The 22,451-nt window shown below is 38.8% G+C and overlaps 2 protein-coding genes across 7 annotated transcripts in view; one reads left to right on the top strand and one right to left on the bottom strand.

Moving 5' to 3' along the window:
• PRG4 (proteoglycan 4) lies at positions 1 to 6,034 on the top strand. 3 transcript variants are annotated; one of them, XM_067300533.1, is made up of 7 exons: positions 1 to 1,662; positions 2,612 to 2,701; positions 2,814 to 2,953; positions 3,373 to 3,529; positions 4,385 to 4,561; positions 4,767 to 4,892; positions 5,934 to 6,034. In XM_067300533.1, exons 1-7 carry the CDS (start codon positions 18 to 20, stop codon positions 6,032 to 6,034), a joined length of 2,436 nt encoding a protein of 811 aa, XP_067156634.1. In that variant the 5' UTR covers positions 1 to 17. The 3 variants fall into 3 exon arrangements, with proteins under 3 accessions (XP_067156634.1, XP_067156635.1, XP_067156633.1); XM_067300534.1 differs by lacking the exon at positions 4,767 to 4,892; XM_067300532.1 differs by having other exon boundaries at positions 4,767 to 6,022.
• Positions 6,035 to 6,077: 43 nt separating this feature from the next.
• TPR (translocated promoter region, nuclear basket protein) overlaps positions 6,078 to 22,451 on the bottom strand; it is a 41,648-nt gene continuing 25,274 nt past the window's right edge. The window contains exons 35-51 of one of the 4 annotated variants that reach the window (XM_067300527.1): positions 21,917 to 21,978; positions 20,773 to 20,981; positions 20,184 to 20,456; positions 19,026 to 19,174; positions 18,060 to 18,143; positions 16,495 to 16,695; positions 15,669 to 15,800; positions 15,055 to 15,145; positions 14,386 to 14,570; positions 12,741 to 12,809; positions 11,460 to 11,569; positions 10,668 to 10,774; positions 9,930 to 10,025; positions 9,571 to 9,727; positions 7,924 to 8,042; positions 7,267 to 7,365; positions 6,078 to 6,289 (exon numbers count right to left, since the gene is read on the bottom strand). In XM_067300527.1, the coding sequence (XP_067156628.1) occupies positions 6,234 to 6,289; positions 7,267 to 7,365; positions 7,924 to 8,042; positions 9,571 to 9,727; positions 9,930 to 10,025; positions 10,668 to 10,774; positions 11,460 to 11,569; positions 12,741 to 12,809; positions 14,386 to 14,570; positions 15,055 to 15,145; positions 15,669 to 15,800; positions 16,495 to 16,695; positions 18,060 to 18,143; positions 19,026 to 19,174; positions 20,184 to 20,456; positions 20,773 to 20,981; positions 21,917 to 21,978 (2,199 nt within the window). In that variant the 3' untranslated portion in view covers positions 6,078 to 6,233. The remainder of the gene's footprint in view (positions 6,290 to 7,266; positions 7,366 to 7,923; positions 8,043 to 9,570; positions 9,728 to 9,929; positions 10,026 to 10,667; positions 10,775 to 11,459; positions 11,570 to 12,740; positions 12,810 to 14,385; positions 14,571 to 15,054; positions 15,146 to 15,668; positions 15,801 to 16,494; positions 16,696 to 18,059; positions 18,144 to 19,025; positions 19,175 to 20,183; positions 20,457 to 20,772; positions 20,982 to 21,916; positions 21,979 to 22,451) is intronic. The other 3 variants (XM_067300530.1, XM_067300531.1, XM_067300529.1) reach the window with 3 other exon arrangements.

The raw sequence follows: 22,451 nt of genomic DNA, 5'->3' as shown, positions 1-22,451 counted from the left end.
CGGCCACCGAGGCAGCCATGACCAAGGCAGATGCTCCCACCACCCCTAAAAAAGAAGAGACTACTCCTGCGGCCACCGAGGCAGCCACGACCAAGGCAGATGCTCCCACCACCCCTAAAGACAAGGAGACTACTCCTGCGGCCACCAAGGCAGCCACGACCAAGGCAGATGCTCCCACCACCCCTAAAAAAGAAGAGACTACTCCTGCGGCCACCGAGGCAGCCACGACCAAGGCAGATGCTCCCACCACCCCTAAAGACAAGGAGACTACTTCTGCGGCCACTGAGGCAGCTAAAAAAATTACAACTCTTGCACCAAAAGTGGCAACCACCACACCTGAAGAAGACATGACTACAGCAGGACAAAAGACAGCGACAACAGCAGCTAAAACGACTGTATCTGAAGAGCCCCTAGTTTTTGACAAGGCAGACTCAGCAGCCACTGCGGATGAAGCAAGCATAATGACCACCACGACAGCAACTACAACAGGTAAAGAAACCACCACAAGAGCCAAAGAGACAACAATGACAGTTAAACCAGACACAGCTGCTACAGACAAAGAGATTGTAACAATAGCAGACAAAAAAGCCAGTACGACAGCTAAAACAGTTAGGACTCCAGTAACCAAAGAGACAAGTAAAAAAGAAACCACCACAGTGAAAGAAGAGATAACGACGACAGCTAAGAAAGACAAAACCCCTGCAGTTAAAGAGTCTGTGGCGATGACAGCTAAAGCAGATGAATCTCCTGAAGGTAAAGGCAATACTCCAGATTCAACTCCTGCAGCCAAAGAAGCTGTAACAACAACAGCTAAAATGGACATGACTACGGTGGGCAAAAAGATTGTAACAACAGCTAAAGGAAAGGAAACGGCCCCAGCTAGACAAGATAAAACACCCGTGCCAAAAGAGGCGTTAACATCAACAGCTAAAAAAGAAAAACATCCGGTGGCTGCAGCGACCGTGACAACAACAGCGGCTGAAGAACAGACGACTCCCATGCCTAAACCCGCCGCGCTGACCGCAGCTGCCCAAACAGGTTCAGCTCCCCAGGCCGTGGGGACTGTGACAACAGCCACGAGGGCTGCAGCAGAAGGACCCACAGCCGTCGCTCCGGCTGGTACCCGTAAAGAAACGACGACTCTCGTCAAAGGCGCGACCACGGGCACGAAGGAAGAAGCTGCCGGTCCCAGTAAAGAGACAACGACAGCTAACAAAAAAGAGACAACCACCAAAAAACCTACTGCCGCAACCAAAAAAACCCCGGAAGATGCCACAACTACGGCAGATAAGAAGGTCACAGTGAAAGAAACGTCGGCTGTTTCTAAAGGGACAGCCAAGCCAGCTGTGGCTTCCGGGGCGACTACGGACACAAGAGACGAGCCTCTTGCCGAACGTCTGCCGGTAAAAGAGGAGCCTCCGAGACACGTTAAGCCTTTGATACAGCCCGGGGACTTCCCAGCTTTGACGGGAGGAATGCAAGGCAACTGCTTCCCGCTGGGCACGAAGGCGCCGGTGACCCCACCGGAGAGCATCCCGGGAAGAGGTCCAGCGGGCAAAAGACCCGCCAGGCCTTTCCGCCCCGCGCCAGGGGAAGCCGGCGCTCCTGCCCCGGTGCCCGGCCGGGGTCGCGGGGCCGCGGCTCCTGGCGTCGTGACTGCTGGTAGAGTAATTTTTAATTTTACCTAAGTTTTCAAGTCGTTTAGGGCATGATTTTATTTCAGTAGTCAGCCCTGATGAAAAGCGTTTGCTGTAAGCACTACGGTAATGCAAACAAAAAAGTCGAGGAGAGAGAATATAAACTTTCACATCTCACGAATGGCCACTATTAGTCACGGTACCTAATCTGGCACTTTGTAGTCACATGCATAAGAAAAACAAGAAATCTTCCTTGTATTTTCTTTTCTCTGTGCTTTTTGCCATTATACATGCCCTCACTATTTATTTTACTATGATATAGCCCCCAGGTTCTTTTTCAAGCATATATTGACAGGCACTTGGTGAAGAAAGCAGTCTTTTATGTTTTAGAAAAAAAGAAAAAGCAAGTAATTTTGATCAAAACATTCATCCTTGCTTCATATTTAACTGGAAGTAAATTTAAACACATTTTTAAGAAATAAGGGGCAAGGGGGAACCCACCAGGGAAGCTTGGGGAAACATCAGGTAAACATCACTAAGCATGAAAAATTTAAATATGAAACATAGCACAAAATACCACTAAGTGTGAAGAAATTAAATATGAAAAATAGCACATAAAACCACTAAGCATCAAGAAGTTAAATATGAAACATAGCACATAGTGCATTTATAGGCTTACCTTTTCCTGAAGCACAGGCACTGAGGTAAACCGCTAATAAATGACGATATCTGTACCTAGCTATACAAACACCTATTTTTATACTCCTAGGACATTGAACTTTTCAAGAATTTATCTCAAATGAGTAATTAAACTATTTGTATGATGAGGATCAGATGGAGGCCTGAATCAGAACCCTAAATTAGAATTATTTTTACATGCAAGGAGCCACATTTAACTGAACATGGGGGGGGGGGGTTTAATGGCGTACTTTTTGTTTAAAAAAAAATAAAATTAAACCCACACTATTTTGTAGCGCACATAAAAGAGGAGAAGAACCTGTGCAACGGGAAGCCGGCGGACGGCATGGTCGCTCTGCAAAACGGGACCCTGGCTGTTTTCCGAGGTAAGCGGCCTCCTGGGCACCCAGGTCCCTCTCCTGCCGGCGCCCCGCGCGGCCGCTCACCCCTCCGGCGGCACCCCGGTGTTTCAGTGCTGCCGCTGCCGTGTCTCCGCAGGTCACTACTACTGGCTGCTGAACGGCCGGAGCCCGCCGACGGCCGAGCCGCGCCGGATCGCCGACGGCTGGGGCATCCCGTCCCCCATCGACACCGTCTTCTCCAGGTGCAACTGCGACGGCAAAACCTTCTTCATCAAGGTGGGGAGAGCTTCGCAGGTGCTTCCCCTCGCCCGAACGCAGGCTCAACTCGTGGCTAGTAACGAGGCACCTGATTAAAAACACTGTGCCCATTATTGCCCAATTAGTCTTGCAGCCCTGGACTTCTAAGCAGCTTTTCCTGCCTGCTAAAATCTATAGATTTAGACAGCAAACTCCTTCATTTAGTAATGTTCTCAAAGTTCAGTGTTCGAGATTACAGCAGATATAAGTATTGAGTATTTATGAGCAAGAAGCTGTAATAATTTTCCGTTCTTATGGACGTGGAACGGAAGGTTTCAGTCAGCCTCACGGTGTAGTTATCAAAGTGCTAGCGTCACGATTGTTTTTCGCGTGTGTATTGAAGCTCAGCTACCAGCAAGGAATTTCCTCTGAAGCTCTGCTTTTGCTTAAATTGCCAGAATTCCCTCTACTGGCGGTTCACCGACGGCGTAATGGATAAAGGCTATCCCAAAGCCCTCGCAAGAGGCTTTGCGGGGCTCAGCGGGAAGATAATAGCAGCCCTCCCCGTGGCGAGACACAACAACAGACCCGAATCTGTGTATTTTATCAAAAAAGGTAGGCCTGACAGTTCAAAAGTTCATGTAACCACCACCAGGTGCTTGAATTACACTGGGCAGGGAGAAAAACATGATTTCTTGTGACTGACAGACTATTTCCTTCAAAAAAACCCCAACCCATAAGTGGCCACAGAGCACGCTAAAAGATAGCTGGAGGCACTAAAAATTTCTGTCAGTACTTAGAGAGCTTAAACTGCTTTTCAGAATAGACAGGACTGCAAGGGACAGGCTCCAGCATGTTATCAGACAAACATTAAAGAAAATTTTATCTGGTGGTAAAATTCAGTCACAGGTTAATCAGACAGTGGAAGGCTTCAGCCAAGCTTATTAGCTTGTAACTGTGTTTAGAAGTTTCCCTCACCTCTTTCTTGGTTGAAACCTTTGTTTCGTGTTTTAAATGAAAGTAGTTTCCTTATCGTATATGAATGATGTACTACCAACATAAGAATTGTTATCTGAATTTAAAAAAAGCTGAGGTTAAAGAAATGCAAAGTGCTACGGTACTTTCCTGGACAACAGCCTTTGCCTTCACTACCCGAAGAGACAGACGGTGTTCCCCTCTCGCTGCCGGCGAGGCGCGAGGGTGCAGAACGCGTGCCGACAGAGGCAGCAGCTCCCCAGCACCGCGCTTGCCGCAGCCGCTCCGCCGAGACTGCAGCCCCTCCTGCCGCTTCTGGAAGCGCTGCTCAGAGCCAGGCTTTTAGACCTCAAAACGTAGGAAGGGATATAGAAAGCTGCAACAGCATTTAGACAGCGGCAGAGGCATTAAAATGATGCTCTGATCTTTGTACCTGTGATATGGCTATTGATGACATTTTCATTTCTGATTTAGTTTTTTTTTTTTTTTTTTAAGGTGGCAAAATACAGCAATATGTGTACAAACAAGAACCAGCCAAGAAGTGCAAAAATAAAGCCCGGCTTACCATAAAATACCCAGCTTATGTCCCAAGACTTGTAATAAGGAGACGCTTTCAACGTGCAGTAAGATTGCAGGCTTTCCAGACTGTCAGAATCAATCCATATCCATCTGGTAATTTATGTTTATTAAGTTTCTTTTATACAGCTGTTTTAATCTTAGTGGTTTCTGAAACACAACATTCTGTTCCATTTTTTAATATAGTACTTTAAAATTTTTCAGCTTTATAGTTCTCTCTTGCTGTAAATTATACAAGCAAATGATAGCTTATAGCAGATACACTGTGACACCTCCTCATTTAGTTTCCTTTTGCTTGCAGAAATCTTACGTAAGGAAGTTAAAATCACTGCCTACTGGAGAGGACTCCCGAAAGTAATTCATTCAACCGTATCAGTACCAAACTACAATAAACCAGATGGCTATGATTATTATGCCTTCTCCAGCAGTAAGTTAAAGCTAATGCAAGTTACTATAGCTCAAAGGACTGAAGGGACGGGGAAGAAAGAAGCCCAAGTATCTCTGAGCTGTTTGAAGTGTGCTGTTACCACTTGTGATTCTGCAAGACTAATCTTAAACAAGAACCATAAAAAAGCAACGAGAGCTAAAATGTTGCCTGTAATTAAGAGATGTTTCTTTAACAAATCAGTCATTAGAGGACAGCTAGTAGCACTGAGGTACAATGATTCAAACCAGCCAGCTGTGGCATGCCTTGCCGTAGGAGTTGAGGCTTATAGAAAAAGGCTTTATGGGGGTGGGGGGAAGGACACTTAGATGCAGAATTATATTAATGACAGATTGAAATCCTTGGACCATTACATTGATAGCTTTGTCAGGGGCTTCAATGGAACTATGTTTCTGACAAAAATTCAGGAGGGACATGAACCTTTTTACTTCAGAGGAAAAAACATCCGGTTACAGATTGAGTAGATCCTTTCCTTCTAGCCAGAATCATGTCAAGGCATTCCTCAGAATTTTGATTATTCAAAAAAAAAGCTCAAAGTACTAGCCATATCCAAACACAGGACACTGAAGTATGTCTTTTCCATTAGGATATAACTCCTAACCTTAGAAAAGGTAGGCTAATTCACACTTGGGGACCACAGAAGTCCCACTCTTACAGTCAAGTTCAGGATTGTTTTATTTCTAGCTTGTTTGATTTCTAAATTCTACAAACTACTACTGTGTTCTAGTAATATAAGTGTATTCTTTCCTAATCCCTGTTATTGAAGGTCTCTGTTCTTGGGCAAGATTTAATTATTAACAGTACCGAAAATCTTTGCTAAACACAAAGAAATACATCTCAAAAAATCAAATGCTAGGCTAAAAATTGATATTTAGAGCCTCTCTCAACTCCAAACATGAGGAATGATAATCTACTAGTCATGACAAAATGAAATTAAAAGGAAGGTTTTAATTTCAATGCAGAAGTCTTTTCATGTACTAAATGTAGTTTCTGGAATTTAATTCCCGCATTTCTTCTTTTCAGATCGGTACTACAGTTTGGATGTGGGCAGCAAAACAGCAACGTCTGTTACTTATCTCACTGGAAAGACGGTATCCAAGGACTGGTACAACTGTCCTAAGTGATGCACACCACAGGATTTTTTTTTAAAAAAATGCCATTTTAATGTTGACAGTTTGTCTAATTTTATTAATAAAGACATTGAATTGTGTGCACACAAATCTAAGTATAAAACGCTGCTTTAAGCTCTGCTTTCATTGCACTAAAGCAACCACAGGCAAACTGGCACTTTTTATACACAGCTGTAAAGACTTTACAGATCATTTAACTAATATTGCCTCTGTTCAGGCCTCCTCTGCCTCCCATTGCATGAGTTACACCTGTGTTGGGAAAGAAAACAAATGAATTAATAGAAGTCCTTTTCACCCCTTTAATCAAACACTGGTATATGTGCTACTTTATTCTTCTCTAAGAAAGTCCTCATGCAAAGGAACACTTCCCTTCTGGTGAAATTCAGCCTCTCTTTTCCTCCCCTTAGCCCTGTGGTACGGATACATTATTGTTTTGCCATCTAAGAGAATGTTGTTGACTTGTGGTCCTTAACTGTCTCAGGCTGTGTGCCAAAGGAACAAGTATAGCACTCTTAATCATAATTGAAAGCAATTAGCCCCTCCTGTTGGTTAATAAAGAAATGGTGATAGACTATGAAGGATATCTATCCTAGCTCTTCCTCCTCTTTTTTTTTTTTTTTAAAGAAATACTAGTTACTAGCATTGAAATATATAAATCAAGTTGTCTACATTGTTAAAATAATGTCAAACTGAATACACTTCATCTGAGGATTTTTCTTACAACAGAAGTTAAACAAAAATTTATTTTCCTGCTTTAACTCTATATTGCTATAAAAAAAAAACCACTGTATTTTCTTTAATCAGAGTAAGACTTAGTGATATAATGACTAGAACCCTTATGTAGTACCAGATGGAAACTGAGCTCTAATCTTACAAACTAAGAGTTCTAAAGTTACGTCCTAACATTATTTTTTGTTTTTTTTTTTTTAATTTTGTTATGTTTAAGATCTACTGGCATTCTCTTTCTTTCCATTGATAAGAACCAAGTGCTGCATAAGAAGAAAGTCTGCCTATCAAAAAAATGCTCAGGCTAACATATCAACATGAATCCTACCACATTCTTAGGCTAACATTGAAAGCTAGGGCAGGGATGCTGTATTATTCAATGTCTTACAAATAATCACAAACACTTAAAGTAGTACCACGTGTATGGTCACCAAAGGAAGAAACTATTAAAAATTGATTTGAAGAAAAAAGCCCTAATCTGAGCAATGACAAATGCTTACCCCTCTGTCTGTTGAACTGACGACCACGGACACCAGTTCTTAATGTTGGTGGCTGAAGCCTGACGCGTCGAAACGGCTTAGGCTGATTACTACTTGTGTCTGTGAAGAAGGGGAAACATAGGGGAGAATGTCTAGTGTCTGATACGCTTTATCGCTGTTGACGTTTACATGACTTGATACACATCTGTGCTCTTGAATTTACTTTAAAATTATGAAGGTGCATCTTAGTTCATTGACATCTGATAATAAATAAAAGCCTCAGAATTAGTAAGTTTGGCATTTCTTTCATATCTATGCTTACTGGTAAATCAGTAACTGAACAGTGATTTACTTACTATTGACAACTTAATTGAATGAAAAAGTACTTTTGAATTTGACATCAAAAATAACAGTGGACAGAACCACCAATGCATCAAGTAACTTTTGCTCCTGGAAGCATTATTTTTACTGCAGTCTACTCCAGTTTCTGATGTCCAGGTAAAAGTGACTTGCCATTAAGACCAAAGGCACCTAAACGTGTTCTTGCCTTAAGTTCTAAGTAAGATTTGCTATCTTATTTTGTAGATCTTGGCTATCAACAGTGCATGATACTGGTTCAAAAATTCCCACACTTAATCAAATGGCAAGAAACAACCTGTTTCAGCAATAAACCAGTACCTGCAGATGAACTAGAAGGAGGATCTTGACTAGTAGAAGGAAGATCTGACTCATCAGATGCTTGAACAGATTCTTCTTCTTGTTGGCTATCAATTTCCAGGCCAGCTTCCGAAGTAATTCTGTAAGAGAAAAGAATAACATAGACATATAAGTATACTCACATAACGTCAAAAAAGCCCACGAAACTAGCATCTTTTTAGTGCAGAAAGATATCTAACCAAGTGTCTTTCCCTGGAAATTTTCATAGGCTTTCTCCTCCTTCATCCTGTTCCCCCGCCTCAATTATGAGAGATTAAAGAATGATCTGTTTTTTAGAAAAATAACAATATAATTTCCTTGATATGCAGCCCAGTTCAAGATGCATATCCAGCATAATAGTTGCCTCATATAAGGTCAAAGAAGCTAGTTAATAATTGGGAGAAAAATTATTGTTTGTATGCTTAGACAAGCAAAGAATGAAGTAAGGGAGGGACTACCATTGAGGGGCTAAAAATCACTTACTGGTGCAATACCTAAGTTATTTGGTCTTCAAAAGCCAATAAAAAAAAGAGAACAATACAGCTATATTTTAACATCATATATCAGAGTCAAAAGGCAACTAGAGCATTAAAGGGCTGGAGAAAAGAAAGAAAATTATACATTACTTACATTATGTAACTTACATTATGTTTACATTGATTAATAAATAAAAGACATTAGAAGATGGTAACTAAAACTGATACTAAGTTGTGGGAAATACATGTACTCTATTTGCAACTCCCCCTTCATGTTAAATGCCTATTTTGAACTACAGATTGTTCCATGAACCATTTAATTCCACTGTGAATATATTTCTACTCCACTAAGGATAAGATGGTTGTGTAAGAAAACAAATTTGAGGCCTTAACATTAGGATACTCATCCTAAGCTTGAACTACTCAAAAGTGCAATGTAGTCAGACCACTGTAACGCATGCTGGAACTACATCAAGAAAACCAACTGAAACATTTAATTTTCAGCAATAACATTTCAATTACTTATGACTAAAACTTCTACAGCCAGTAGATAAAAGTTTAGGTAAATTGTGAACTACACACCTTTTATTATTATGCAAGCAATAATAATCATAAAAATAAAAAATATCATAAAATATAATTAAACCCCTTTTAGATTCATAAACTAATTGATCATAACACAAAACTATTACAAATATATTAAAAAAATTTGCACTGGCAAAGTGGGAGACAGAATCATTTGTCTATCAAATTCTTAAGAACTGCTTACTTATTTCTCCCTTCTTGTGTTAATTTTTGTACTTGCACTGCCTTAACTCAATGACAGAAGTGTATATGCTTCCCTTATAATAAGGAGCAATTTTTCTTAATTCACAAAAAAGAATGCTTTAGCCTTTATTCTACAAACACCAGTTCTTCAAATTGGGGTCTTTACCTTCAGTTCTTGACTATTAGAGTCTTTTACAGTTTGAACAAATAGTTAAAAAAAAAAAAAGTGACTTTCATATTAGCTATATTAAATTCTCAGAAGAAAACTTTGTTTTTAGAAGAAACTGTCAAAAGATTATACTACTTAACAAAATTATTAAACCCTGGTTTAATAGACAGTTTTTCAGACAGTAAGTCTTAGTCAACCAATCAGGTCATAGTTTACCCTTCAGATTCTGCCTCTGCAAAAACTTCATCCCCATCATCGCCTGCTCCAGACTCTGTAGTGGTGGACAGATTGCCAGTAGACGTCGTAACCATTGGAACAGACTGGGAAGCATGCTCCGAAGCGTCAGCTGACGTACTTTCAGTAAAAACTGTCACTATACAGGCAAGACAGTAAATAAACATGGAGTTATTTTGTACTTCCTAAAGAAAATTTATGGAAGTCTTAGGCACACCAGGGAAAGGGCAATAGGAATATTCTTGCTGTATCAATAAGCAGTATAATAATGATTTTCATTCTTTTCTGCAAAATCAAGGCTTCCAATCTTTACATCATCCTACAAATTTCCTTCCACTCACCTGGTGCTGCTACTTGCAATGGTGTGGTTGGAACACTACGACCACCTGATTCTTCCTCATGAGCAAGGAAGAGCGGGGTTTCATACATTCCTAAACCTGCAATACACAAGGTTTTAACGACAATTGATGAAATCCAGTGCTTTGTACTTAAATAGTGAGATTTTAGTTATTTTAATAGCTTTTAACTTACTGCCATAGCTAATTATAATTTGTTGTAAGGTAAACCCTTTATGAAAATACCACTACTCATTTTACTTTTAGTCTTCTTCTTACCCCATTATTGTGCTGTAAGCTGTTCTCAAATAACCAACCTTTTCATGCTGACAGGGATGCAAGGGAAAGGGATTGATTCAGGACAACAGCAAAGACAAAAAAGACATATTGCCTAGTTCTTTCTTAGCAGGTAAACCTTTACCCCAAGGTTTATTTGCATTTCCTGTTTTCCTCTATTATTTTACTACAGAAAAGCTACATGAAAAGCGACATGAAAACTGAAGTAAAAAGCCATTCCTTCAATATTTTAATTCTGCTTGAACTTTCTCCTGCCCACCAGGAAAAACCTTTTCACTTTCCTTTAGTCTCTCTCTCTCTGGGCTGACAACTATTCAGAAGTCACAGCAGTAAGTTAAGCAGGTTTACGCACTGCAACAAGTCCCCAAAACTGAGTTACTTCCTCTTGACAAAAATTTTTGTTGTTACTCTAACAACCATGGAAAAGAGAGTAAGGAACATGTTTACCTCCTTGTGATGCAAGCTGACCAAGATCAGAGTGGCTGGAACTAGTTTGTGGCATATCTTCAGGGGGTCCAAATCTGAATCTAGGAACTCCAGCTACCTGGGGGGAACTATCAAAATAAAGACTTAAATAATTCTGCAATTTTTCTGATGATCAGAAAAAGGGTAACTTTCCAACTGAAACAAGAGAACAAATTACGGACAAAATGAATTAATAATGACTATAAAAACAGCTAAGCTATTACTACTTAAATGGCAATTAGTTTCTCAAACTTATTTGGACTGCATGAGAAAACAGTAAAATGGTTCTGAGGGGAATTTTTATTTATTTACTTTTAATTCATCCTATGAATTCTCAGTTTTAAGTGGATTGCAGAACATGTCCCAGAACTCTCCTAACTGCCAAAAATGGAGATGAATTTCTCCTACTTCAACTGGTCAGTAGCACCAGTATCGCAAAACCTATCCTTTTGTTACAAACTGTTAGAACATTAATATGGGGGGGAATAAAACAACCTTTTTTTTTTTGCTTAATCTTTTCTTAGTTAATTTACAATACATTGGAGATACATTGGAGATGACTTCCCACCTAATTTGTTGATAAGTTTTATGATACACAATTCAAACAATTTTAACTGATTTGTGGATGCAGTGATCTAACAGTTGTAATACTATTTAGCACATTACTCCAACCACAAGTTCATTTCATTTGAATTTACCTTCATTCCACTGAAAACAGAAAGTCAAAATGCCAGAACTTTATTATTATATATATATATTTTTATAATTACTTACTGAATAGCTTCTGCAAATCCATCTGTACGATGTGGTACTACAAGAGTTGGTGTGCTTGGAACTGTTCTGTCCTCATCATCAAAGAAGTGTTGCTGCTGGAAAAAAAAAGACTGAGATGAGAGGCTACGATGTATTTTGGGTTCCTACCATGCTGACTTAAAGGTTAGTTTGCTTTTTCCAAATCTTCTAGCAAAATAAATAAATACATAAATGAGACATATTTAATTCTAAAAAAATTCTTCTGTAGCTTCAGACATCTAAATCCGAGCTAGTTGTAGAGACCGCTCTTACAGGCAAGGAAAAAAAAAACCACACTGCAGGGAACAAGATGTCTAATGGATTTTTAGACATCTACTCTGTGCTGAGATGACCATATCATGCGAGTGCCACATCTCCCCATTGACTACAAAAGAATCTTAGGATGACTGATTCATATATAGATAGGAATCATCTCTCTTAACTTGGATTGCTGTAATGTACCCACCATGTGGAATTTTTCCACAATGTTATCTGTTCCCTATAGACTTGGGCCCTTTGTTTCTACACTGCCTACAAAGCAAGAAACCTCGGCTCCCTTTTGCCTCATCTTCAATGAGGCATTCACTTTATTTCCCTTCCCCTTATCTTTCAAATCTTTCCCTTCCAAATACCCCTACGTTCAAAATACCCATGTGCTCAATTATTGTCTGGGCAAGAAGCTGTAGGTATTAAGGCCATGTCCAAGCAGAAATTGAACGGCATGTATATGCAAGCCAAGCAGAACCAAAAAAACCAAGATGATGCCTCTGATGTTAGGCAGGATACTTTTTAGTCAGTCTCCCTCTCTCCCCCCTTGTTTGTCCATCCACCAATTTGTTTCTGCCAAAGTCGGTTGAAACTGGATGAAGGGTTCAAAATTAGTTGAAGGAGACGGACAGAAAGCATAACTGAATTAACCATGCTACCTTAGGATCAGGTTGAAATTTTCTTTCTTGATAACATTTCCACTTTATATATCCACTCCCTACCCCTGAAGTTATTTGCTAGCCTTATTTGAAAAAAAAAAAAAAAAAAAAAAAAACCAAACAAACCCAATATACCCAACAAAAAACCCAACACACACAACAAAACCCCCCCAAACCCCCAAACACCCCAAAAAACAAAAAAAATCAACCCCCCCCAAATCCCCCCAAAACACCCCCCCCCAAACAAAAACAAAAAAACCCAAACAAAAAACAAAACCCAAGAGTCATAAATGCTCCCTCAATGCAGGTTTTTACTAGCAGGCTTTCATATACTTACCATCCCACCTATACCAGGAGTTAGCTGAAGTCCACGGCCCACTGACTGCCTTCGAGTCATCTGGATTCTCTTTATAGTGTAAAAAAAAGAAAGAAAAAAAAAAAAGTATAAATGCTTCTCTGGAGTTTTAATAACATCATTTTTTAAATAGAGCCAAGTATAGAGGCTAAATGAAGAAAACCATAACAGTTATAGGAATGAAGGACACACTGAAATATATTTAAGTCATCCCAAGCAAGTTGGAAGATGTTATTTTACAAAAATTAAGCAGTACGATGAAGAAAAAGAGGGAAGTAGCGTGTTATTTAGACACTGCTTCCACGATAAAGAGGAGAGAGAATATGTAAACATTAACAGATATTTAAATTTATTTATTTTAATGGTTCGTTTATCAAAATCCATTTTAAAGCAGTTTATTTAAACAGTTTAACTGTGTGTAAAGACTACTGAATTTGGATGTATTTCATAACACATAAAAGGATCTTTAGAAAACAAGCACATTTTTATTAATTGTATTCTTGCAAAAAAATAGCAAGACGCCAATACTTATAACTGGGATAAGCTAAAAATATTAAGATCACATTAAGTTCACCTTCATGAATTCCCTACTCTCACTCAAGTGGTAGAACCAACGCGAAACTTATGCCTTTTGCTATACAGAGGCTTTGCTCTTCCTTTCATCTGCGGCTTTGACATTCTGTTCAATGTTCAGGCACATGGCAGCAGAGGAGGTGGGGGAAAGGGGAAATCAGGCAGCCCATGGAAAGCGCGTAGCGATAAAGCAGATATTAGCTGTTAAGCAACAGCCACAACAGCTCTGCAGCTTACAGGAAAGACAAAAAACTTCCTTTCTTCTCTCCCCTGCTTCATATAGGTTCATGTGCTGATAAGTCAAGGGAGGTGTACAACACTGCTCAGCACATCATCACACCTTTTTAAAGGATAAATCATGAGAGCAGCTACCCTGTATCTCATATCCGCTGCCAGGCCTAACCATGAAAGACAACCACGTTGGTTTAAATTCTGGGTAAGTGCAATTAACATTACTATTTTACTTAATTTTCTACTGAGGACAGAAAACTTAGGCAGAGGCCCCAGGCCTCAGAACAAGTTAACAGTAAAGCATAATCTCGCAAACAGAATATTTTTTGCAAAATTCGGGCTATGATGCTTCCCTTTACAAAACGTACAGCTTTACATCAAAGCATAACCGTGGGTAAGGCACTGATCATGAAAGGTTCAGCTTAGAAAATGAGCAGCCACACTCCTTTGCCAAAACTGCTTCTGGGCAGAGATTAATAAAAATCCTTGCAAATCTGTCCGAGTTACAACCTGTTCAAGAACGGTCATTATAGTGGAAATATCAACATTCATTATATCAGTGTTGTTTTAGTCAATAGTTTCAAGATACACAATCCATCATGAGTGCTTTACTGCTTTTAATACTTCTTTCACTTGTACAGTTATAATCTGAAGAATGAGACATGTTAAGTCAGTTTGCTCAGCTTCCATTTTTTAGGATGCTAAATAGAAGTGATTATCTTTTTACAAGATGCAGGGCACTTAAACTAGAGCCTTCTTATTTAGAAGAAATCATGCAGTACATTTTTATAAAGCCTTCTGAACTGCTAGAGATATTTTATACCTGCACTGGGGGACCCAGTTCTTGCGGAGGAGCATGAATAGTTAGTCGTGGAGGCAACGGATGCGGTGGTCTGCGTGGTGACTGTGGAGGTCGAGGGGCCTGCCGCTCCGAGGCAGATGATGGCTGCTGTTCTCTTGAACTTTCATGAGGAAAAGTGGACTCTGCAGCACTTGTACTCCCTTCACCTAAAAACATAAGAAAGTATAGAGCAATAAGTCTGTGTCCTCCAAAACGTTACTGAGTTGAAAACATGAAGGCAAATCTTCAAATTTTGCTACCATAGTCAAACAGACATTTTTACCCTTGCGAAAGTGGGGACAGCTCAGTACTGTTACTCAAAATCATTTGAAAGAGAGTTTGTGCTAGCCGTGTCAACACAGCACCAAAACAGGCTATTGATTATTCAAGCACTGATTCAGAGAGGAGAGATTAATATACTGTATCATCAACAGCAACTTTCACAGCAGCCAGAGGTTTTAGGGCTTTTAAACAAATGCAGACTATAACCAGGGAAATTCAACAGAACATATCTCAAAAGAATCCATGGTTAGGTTAAAATGGTCTTTGAAATGTCACCTTAAATTCTTATTACTAAATGCATCTTTTAATAGATGCAAAACAGCTTGTACATTTTCCCCTTTACTTGGAAGAAACATGGATTAACCATACCACTGTTCTGAGAATCTGCTGCCCTCTGGTTGCTTTCACCTCCTCCCATGCTCTCCTCAGTTTCTGTTCCAGGATCTGTACCATCAGCACCCTAGAAACCATATAAATATACTGTGATTCAGCACCAAACACTTCTTAGGCTGCAATGAAAATATAAAAGTAGTAAACAGGTATTCAAAAAGTAACCAAATGTATGCAATCGTAAGATATTTGTATAAATATCTACAAAGTTATGTCAATGTAGACAACTGCATGAATTTTCAAAAACTTTGTGTATGTGTACATCCATAAATCTGAACAACGTAGTCATCATCACTCAATAATAATAGGCAGTTTTTAATGAAATATCCAGCTTTGGTAGAAACTGCCTTACTAGCTTTTTAACTTCTACATTTCATGCTGGCTCCTATATTTGCATTTTTATTCAGCCCTCTAACACATTCAGAGGTGATTTTTCCTGTAAAAACACCAGTTATAACACAAACTACTGTTACATACCAGCATCCTCAATTTTCTGGGATGAGTTCATATTAAGATTTTCAAGTATGCAAATATTTATAGATGCGTTACAACCCCAATTTCTTCCAAGAAATTTAACATGGTACAAATCTCACCTCAGCATCATCTGCTTCATATCCATCATTACCATCAGCACTACCAGTTCCTTCATTACTGTCATCACCTTCATCTCCCATCCCTGTGTCTTCATCATCATCCTCATCTTCCTCTTCCTCATCCTCATAGTCCTATGAAAATACCATATCATGGCCTTGAGGAAGTCCTCAAAGGGCAGTGAAATCACTTCACAATATGGTACAAAGACCACCTTTGTCTGTGGATCTCTTTCTGAAGACATTCACTATTTATTATTGAGCGGGCACATATATTTTTAGATTCCTAATGGTACAAATCTAGCGCCAGGTATGAGGTTCAAGTTGTGGTTGTCCTCTGCATTAATGCACACTGCCAAGACTTTGGCATAGAAAAGGTTACACAGCAATGAATTAAAACATGCTTGCTTCACACTGCTAAGTGTGAAGTGCTTGGGATACTGAGGAGAACATAGGACCACTGTAAGAATATAGCTGAGTTACTGATAGTTGCAAACTTAAGATATTTAACGGTAATATAGAATATGCTGAATAATATTTCTGCTTAATCTAAAAAGAAAGAACTTCATTTTCTTAAAGCTTTCTTTTTTAAAAACTTATATGTTGAATGTTCATAAATGGACTAGAGGAGTTGTAGAATTTAAAGATTGTTCAAAATCAAGCTGAATTAGCAAGTATCTTTAAAACACTAGAAGTCCAGGCTACATAAATATAGACAGTATTTATACAGTCAAAAAGATAATTTTGAAAAATGCTAGTCCTGCAAGATGAGCTGTACATCTGATCAAAGATATATAAAAGTCATAAAGTAATTCCATGATATACATACTTCTTGCTCGCCTTCATTTTCTTCATCATCATCATCTTCATCATCACTATCAATTACAATGACATCATCTCTCTTGGACTGACCATCCTGAGATGAAGAAGTATTCTGTTGATCCGATTGAAGAGGTCCGAGATCTATTGGGATAGACTGAGAAGTTTCTTCACTATCCTCCATGGGAGCATACTCTCCCTGTGTAACACCCTGTAAAAGATAAAAATAAATTACCAAAGGAAACAAAGTGAAATGCAGCTTATACTCTTCTAAAAATGGTCATCATGAAAGTGATTTTCATTATACTTCTAAGACCTTCCTGTTTCCACTCCTGGCTCTAAACCTTGATCAAATGGAGGCTCTACAGGCCTGCTCTATAACACAAGTACACCTATTTTTTTGTGCTTCACTTCCATCTCTGATCTGAGATGGATGCCATCACACTCATGAGAGGGAAGTTGTCTTCATATATGATATATTTGAATGCACATCTATAAAAAGCTGCTATCTGCATGTTTATCCATCTGTTTGGGATAACCAGCGAACTATCACCAACACCTGTACAATAAACATATACAGATACACTGAGCATTACTGACAGCTTAGGCTTTTTAAATCAGGATTCTATCACTTATATTTTGCAGCACTCAAGACTTTTGGTTTAGATTAGACAGCTAGGTTCTGTTGTTTTCTGAACAAGTCACTTGAATGTTACAAATAATTGTCTAGCGGCAGAACCAACTAGACTTAAATAATCACACTGAGTTCTAGAGCAGTTAAATAAAGAAAGTTTAAAGATACCGGTGGAATAGAAGATACCCAGCTAGGATTTAATGGGGGATAAACATCTTTTAAATACCTTTCAAATACGTAAATGTTATGAGGGGAAAAATGATGGACCAAAGACTCAGTACTCATCGCTGCTTAGAGAAAACAGATTCCATGATGCAGTATGGGGTTTTGCCAAGTTAACATAACTTTTACTTGTTTCTGAGGTGAAAGGAGATTAAACGCAGGTTTTTCACTTATTTCATTTATTTAACAGGTCAAACATTTGGCTTTCCTAGAACAGCTACAGTGGGCAGTTTACAGAACTAGAAAAACCTTTTCTTCATTTATCTTACACTGTGACCTACATAACACAAAGGCTGCTCAAGGATTTGTCAAACCTTTCAGAAAAACAAAGGCAAAGAACCAAAGTCTCCAATTCCATTTTAAGAACGTGACTCAGTTAACCTCTACATCTCAGTTTCACTACTTGCAACTGGAGTTAATGACACTACAGATGTCTAAAACAACACATTGAATTACATGTCAAAAATGCAAAGCTTCATAAACATGATGAATATTACTTACATAGATATGTGCAGAGTTCAGTAAAAACTGAGTATCTATCCTTGAACATAGGAAGTCTAAACCTATAATAAGCCTAAGCTATAATTGCTTTCCATTGAAAATCTACAAGTTTAGATTTGAAATTTCACTTCCAGCAAATTTAAAAGTTTGGAGAAAAAAAAAAGATGATGGTTATTTCGGCTGCAATTAAGATTTTTTTTCCTTTTAAATCTGCTTACCTCTCCAATGGAGTCTTGTGAATCTTGGTTGTACGTTTGAGCTTCTACTTCACCATCAGTGCTCTCTTCTGCCGCCACTTCCTCCTGAAAGAGCATGCTTTTCTTATTTAAAACATACTATTGGTCCTAAAGTTTGATTCTTTTAAAACTTTTGAGATTTTTTAGAAAGGTCTTTTCCCACAAAGGTCACAGATAACATTTTGCTCTCCCTTTACTATTATTCCCTAGCTCTGCTTTTATTTAACCCATCACCAGTGTACCTCAGATTTCTCTGTCCTTGAGAAATACAATTTCCACATTTCTGGTCCACTGGAACTACTCTCCTCAGTATCTCTACATCTTTTCAGGATAAAAAACCCTCAAGGTTTCCCATTCTATCTCTATCCTCTCACTAATTAAGTGAAATCATCTTGCAATCTTGTTCCCTTGCTTTATGTTAGGTGCCTTCCCTCTCTTTCCACAGTTAAGAAAACATCTTTGATCTCCTCAATATTTTTTCATGAGTTCTCTGCTGTGAGGTCCTGTCTCGAGTTTCACCTTTTTCCAGGAATATCCCAGCAATTCCCTCACACGAATATTTCCCATGCATCTCCTCTAAGCTTTCCCATGAAACATCACATCTTTGCTTTCTTGGCATGTCTTCGAGCACACTGTATTTTACTCCAGAATCACTGTAGATATGACCTTCCAGGCCACCCCTCAACTATTTTAACTTCTTCCTCCACAAGGTCAGGATATGGCCCCCTCTCTCCATCCACACTATAGCTCACTAAGATTTGCATTGCTCAGCACAACTAGTATAATTTCTGCCCTTCTGACACCCAAACTTACTTGCTTCCTCACAGGTACATTAAAAAAATCACGATAAAAACTAAAGTGATCTGCTCTGAAGTAGCATGCTCTCTTTTTCAATTAAAATCTTTCAAAGAGATAGGTTAAGTAATACCATTTTATATTCTTACAAACCTCAGGTCCAACTCTCTGTATGCTTCTAAGTTTCTTTGGAAGAGGTACATCCACCGTTTCCTCTGAAATTTGGTCCGAGTTTTCTACAGTGTTATCCTCCTCTTCTTCTCGTGGACGTTTAGACAGCGAAGAACTTGGGGTAGCTGAAACTTGAAAGAGCCTCTCAGTTATTCTCAGGAGAACTATAAATTTCCAAACCTTTTGATTTTCTGCTTTGTAATTTTACTCTGGTAGACTGCCTCTTTTTCTGCATTCAATGATGACAAATGAAATCAGATAGAATAACCTTGTGCTGTTTCCTAGAGACATGAAAACATCAGTCCCTTTGGTACAAAGTCTTATGTTCTTGGACCTAGATTTACCAACTAATCAAACCCAATTGTAAGCTTCAGGGTACAATTAAAGTACATTTCTCAACATCACTGAGGGTGACAGAGCACTGGAACAGGTTGCCCAGAGAGGTTGTGGAGTCTCCTTCTCTAGAGATATTCAAAACACGCCTGGATGCAATCCTGTGCAATGTGCTCTAGGTGACCCTGCTTGAGCAGGGGGGTTGGACTAGATGATCTCCAGAGGTCCCTTCCAACCTCCACGATTCTGTGATCTTGCTTCTGACAAGCGCACCTGACAAGCGCACCTAAAAGTTAATAGAGTATCAGCTGGGAAACAAGCAGTTAACAAAAGTGTATTTTGGGGAACAAACATTCTAAATCAGAATCTACATTTTGTGGGGCAAACGTGGAGCAATGCATCACACAGAGCAGCTTTAGTATTTTTCTCTGTATTTTTTACTCTGAAGTAGCTTAGTCATGACTCTTAACTGAAACTTAATCTTGCTCCAACAGTATCATGGAAGAAGGAGCAACATGGTTTAATGAAATAAATCCCAAAGTTGCTCTGAATAGATAAACACCCATCTGTTTTTATTTCCTACTTTAAGGAACACAATGGCAACGGCATTTCAAGGCTAGCACTTTGAAGGTTTGAGAAAAAAGCCTACTCTTAAAAATTTGGAAGATATGAAATAAATTAAGGGAAATTAATTCACATGAGCAAATTCCTTTGCTAATGTGCAGTTAGGCCTGATTTGACAAGGGTCCAAAGGGAGCTGCTCAAAAGCAACTACTCAGAAAGGAAGGCCTATAAAATAAAACCAACCTGTGCCAAACACTGCTGTGGAAGTGGAGGGCCTCTCTATCTGAGAGCTCTGTACAACTTCTACAATGGCAGGTGAAGGCTCCTGATTAGCGGGCTCAATCTGAGCATGACTTTGCTGAGTGGGCTGTACAAAAGCAGTTGCCTGAGTCTGCTGCTGAACAGTCAAGATGGGCTGAGAGAGAGATGTCTGAACGTTAGGACTGGTGGAACGCACAGACCCACTAGTGCTTCCGAAGACTGGAACGTGCTCCACAGGTCCTTCTGACTGCATAGCTGAAAGGCAAACAGTAAAACAGTCAACTGTCTTCTAATTATCTGGTACAGTTCACATTCTCCATTTCAGAATGCCCTAAACAGGCAGATTCAGTGTTTCGCAGATTCAGTTAACACATCCCCTTTGGCTTAACTCCATCTTCAGCTGAAGAATAAAGAACTTTGTGGCAAAAGAAGTTCTCATAAAAGTGCAATACTCAGAGATTCAGGACAATGAAAGTACCTGAAATAGTTTTTAACTACTGATTAGGGAGATTTCAAGGGAAAGGTAGGAATTATGATTACAGTAGATCCCTGGACAATACAAAATGCTCACCTTCCTGGGTCTCCACCTGTGTTGTAGGCATAACTGTGGCTGTTGGAGTAGTGGTAGGATTAGTAACTGTAGCAGGAGTAACCATTGGACGGATACTGGCTCTTGGAGTAGACTTATTTCCAGCTATTGCAGCCGCAGTCACTTTACTTGGAGTTGACACAACAGGAGTTGGTTTAATATTTGCTGTTGGTGGATCTGAAGTGCTAGCACTGAAAACAGGATACTAGTTTCATTATGCTAGCGCAAAAAGCAAATTTGTTAAATATCAAATTTAACTGTTTTACCATAGCCTCAAATACTAATTTTTAAAGGTTTCATATTTAAAAACCTGTCAACAGCACAACAAACAGCTGTCTCCCAGGATTTGCATATAGTAAAAAATTAATCCATTATGCCATCAGGAACATTTTGCCCAGCTTAGAGTTCTGATGGGTTTATTAAAAGGTAATCAACTAGAAATTTGTAAGTAGATCTGTTGACTGTCATAAAAGGAGCAGAGCTTAGCTCACTCCACTAGTTGTGCTGGCTCTTAATTACAAGCAGTAATATTAATGAATAAAAGGATACATCTTAAAGCTAACTGTTCCACTCAATATGGAGCAACATTATCTCTTGTTTGAGACTAGGATCAGCCTAGTGCATTTTTAAAGAAACTTTTTAAGATCAGAGTCTTACTTTAAAGGGATGTCACAAAAATTAAGAAGAGTTTGTTCTCTAAATGTCGTAATATATACTCGCCATTTTAGAGCTTGGTTGGTTTTTCATTTGAATGTATTTTACTTATAGTTAGTTTTACCATGTTTTCAGTCCATTTCCCATGTTTGAACAGGAAGGAAGGATGGAAGGAAGGAAGGAAGGTTGGTTTTCCTCCCTCCCCCAAAATGTTAAAAGTAACAATGGAAAATGTATAACTTAAAAAGTCTAAGTGTCTGAAAGCATTTTTAAAATTCCCAGGTATCATGTTCCTGGTGGTTAATATGACAATATTATGTCAGTCAGTATCTTCAAAGTTGCTTAAGAAAAATTTATTAAAAAAAACAACAGTAGTTTACTAAAAGAAAATCACCTTGGTGTAAGACAAAACCAAAAAAAAAAAAACCCAACCCCCAGACACTCTTAAAAAAAACCAAACTCTTCAACTCACATTCCTCTTTCACCTGAAGCTGGAGTAGATTTGAGTGAGATTTGCCTCTGCTGTTCTGGAACCTAAAGAGTAAGAAGCGTATAAGAAACATATTCCATAACAAGCATCATGCCACATAATTCTATGAAATGAATATAAGCGAGAGTTTTGGAAAAATACTTCAGCAGATTCATCTCTTCCTTTACAATTGTTTCTATAACAGTTTTGTCAGCATACCTAGTCAGACTCCATGGTTACTGTAAATTCTTCTTCAAAAAAAAAATCATACTGGTCATACCAAGTATTTAAACCAGTTAAGTGCTTTCTCAGCTATCTTCTGAAGCTACTAAGACATTAATTACAATCAATAATAACTAGAACCAATTATACTGAATGTATGTATAAAAATGCAGATATAGTGAACAGAGTATAAACAGCTGATCTGCTGATGCACAGTGAATGAAACAACTGTATATTAGTTAACAGTGGGAAATCTGAACATGGCAAGAAACAAATTTAAAATTAATTTCTGAATCCTTACTGAAGTCAATTTTTG

Source organism: Apteryx mantelli, chromosome 8 (assembly GCF_036417845.1).
Source record: "Apteryx mantelli isolate bAptMan1 chromosome 8, bAptMan1.hap1, whole genome shotgun sequence".
In the NCBI taxonomy this organism is placed as follows: Eukaryota; Metazoa; Chordata; class Aves; order Apterygiformes; family Apterygidae; genus Apteryx; species Apteryx mantelli.
Note: the sequence above shows the minus strand (reverse complement) of the source record. Positions and strands in the feature narration are given on the sequence as shown.

Bases quoted from the DNA above. Each gene is read 5' to 3' on its own strand.
- PRG4 (XM_067300532.1), top strand. From the start codon at position 18: ATGACCAAGGCAGATGCTCCCACCACCCCTAAAAAAGAAGAGACTACT. The intron at 2,954-3,372 runs GTGGGGAGAGCT...TTAAATTGCCAG, and splicing joins GCAAAACCTTCTTCATCAAG to AATTCCCTCTACTGGCGGTT. The intron at 3,530-4,384 runs GTAGGCCTGACA...TTTTTTTTTAAG, and splicing joins TGTGTATTTTATCAAAAAAG to GTGGCAAAATACAGCAATAT.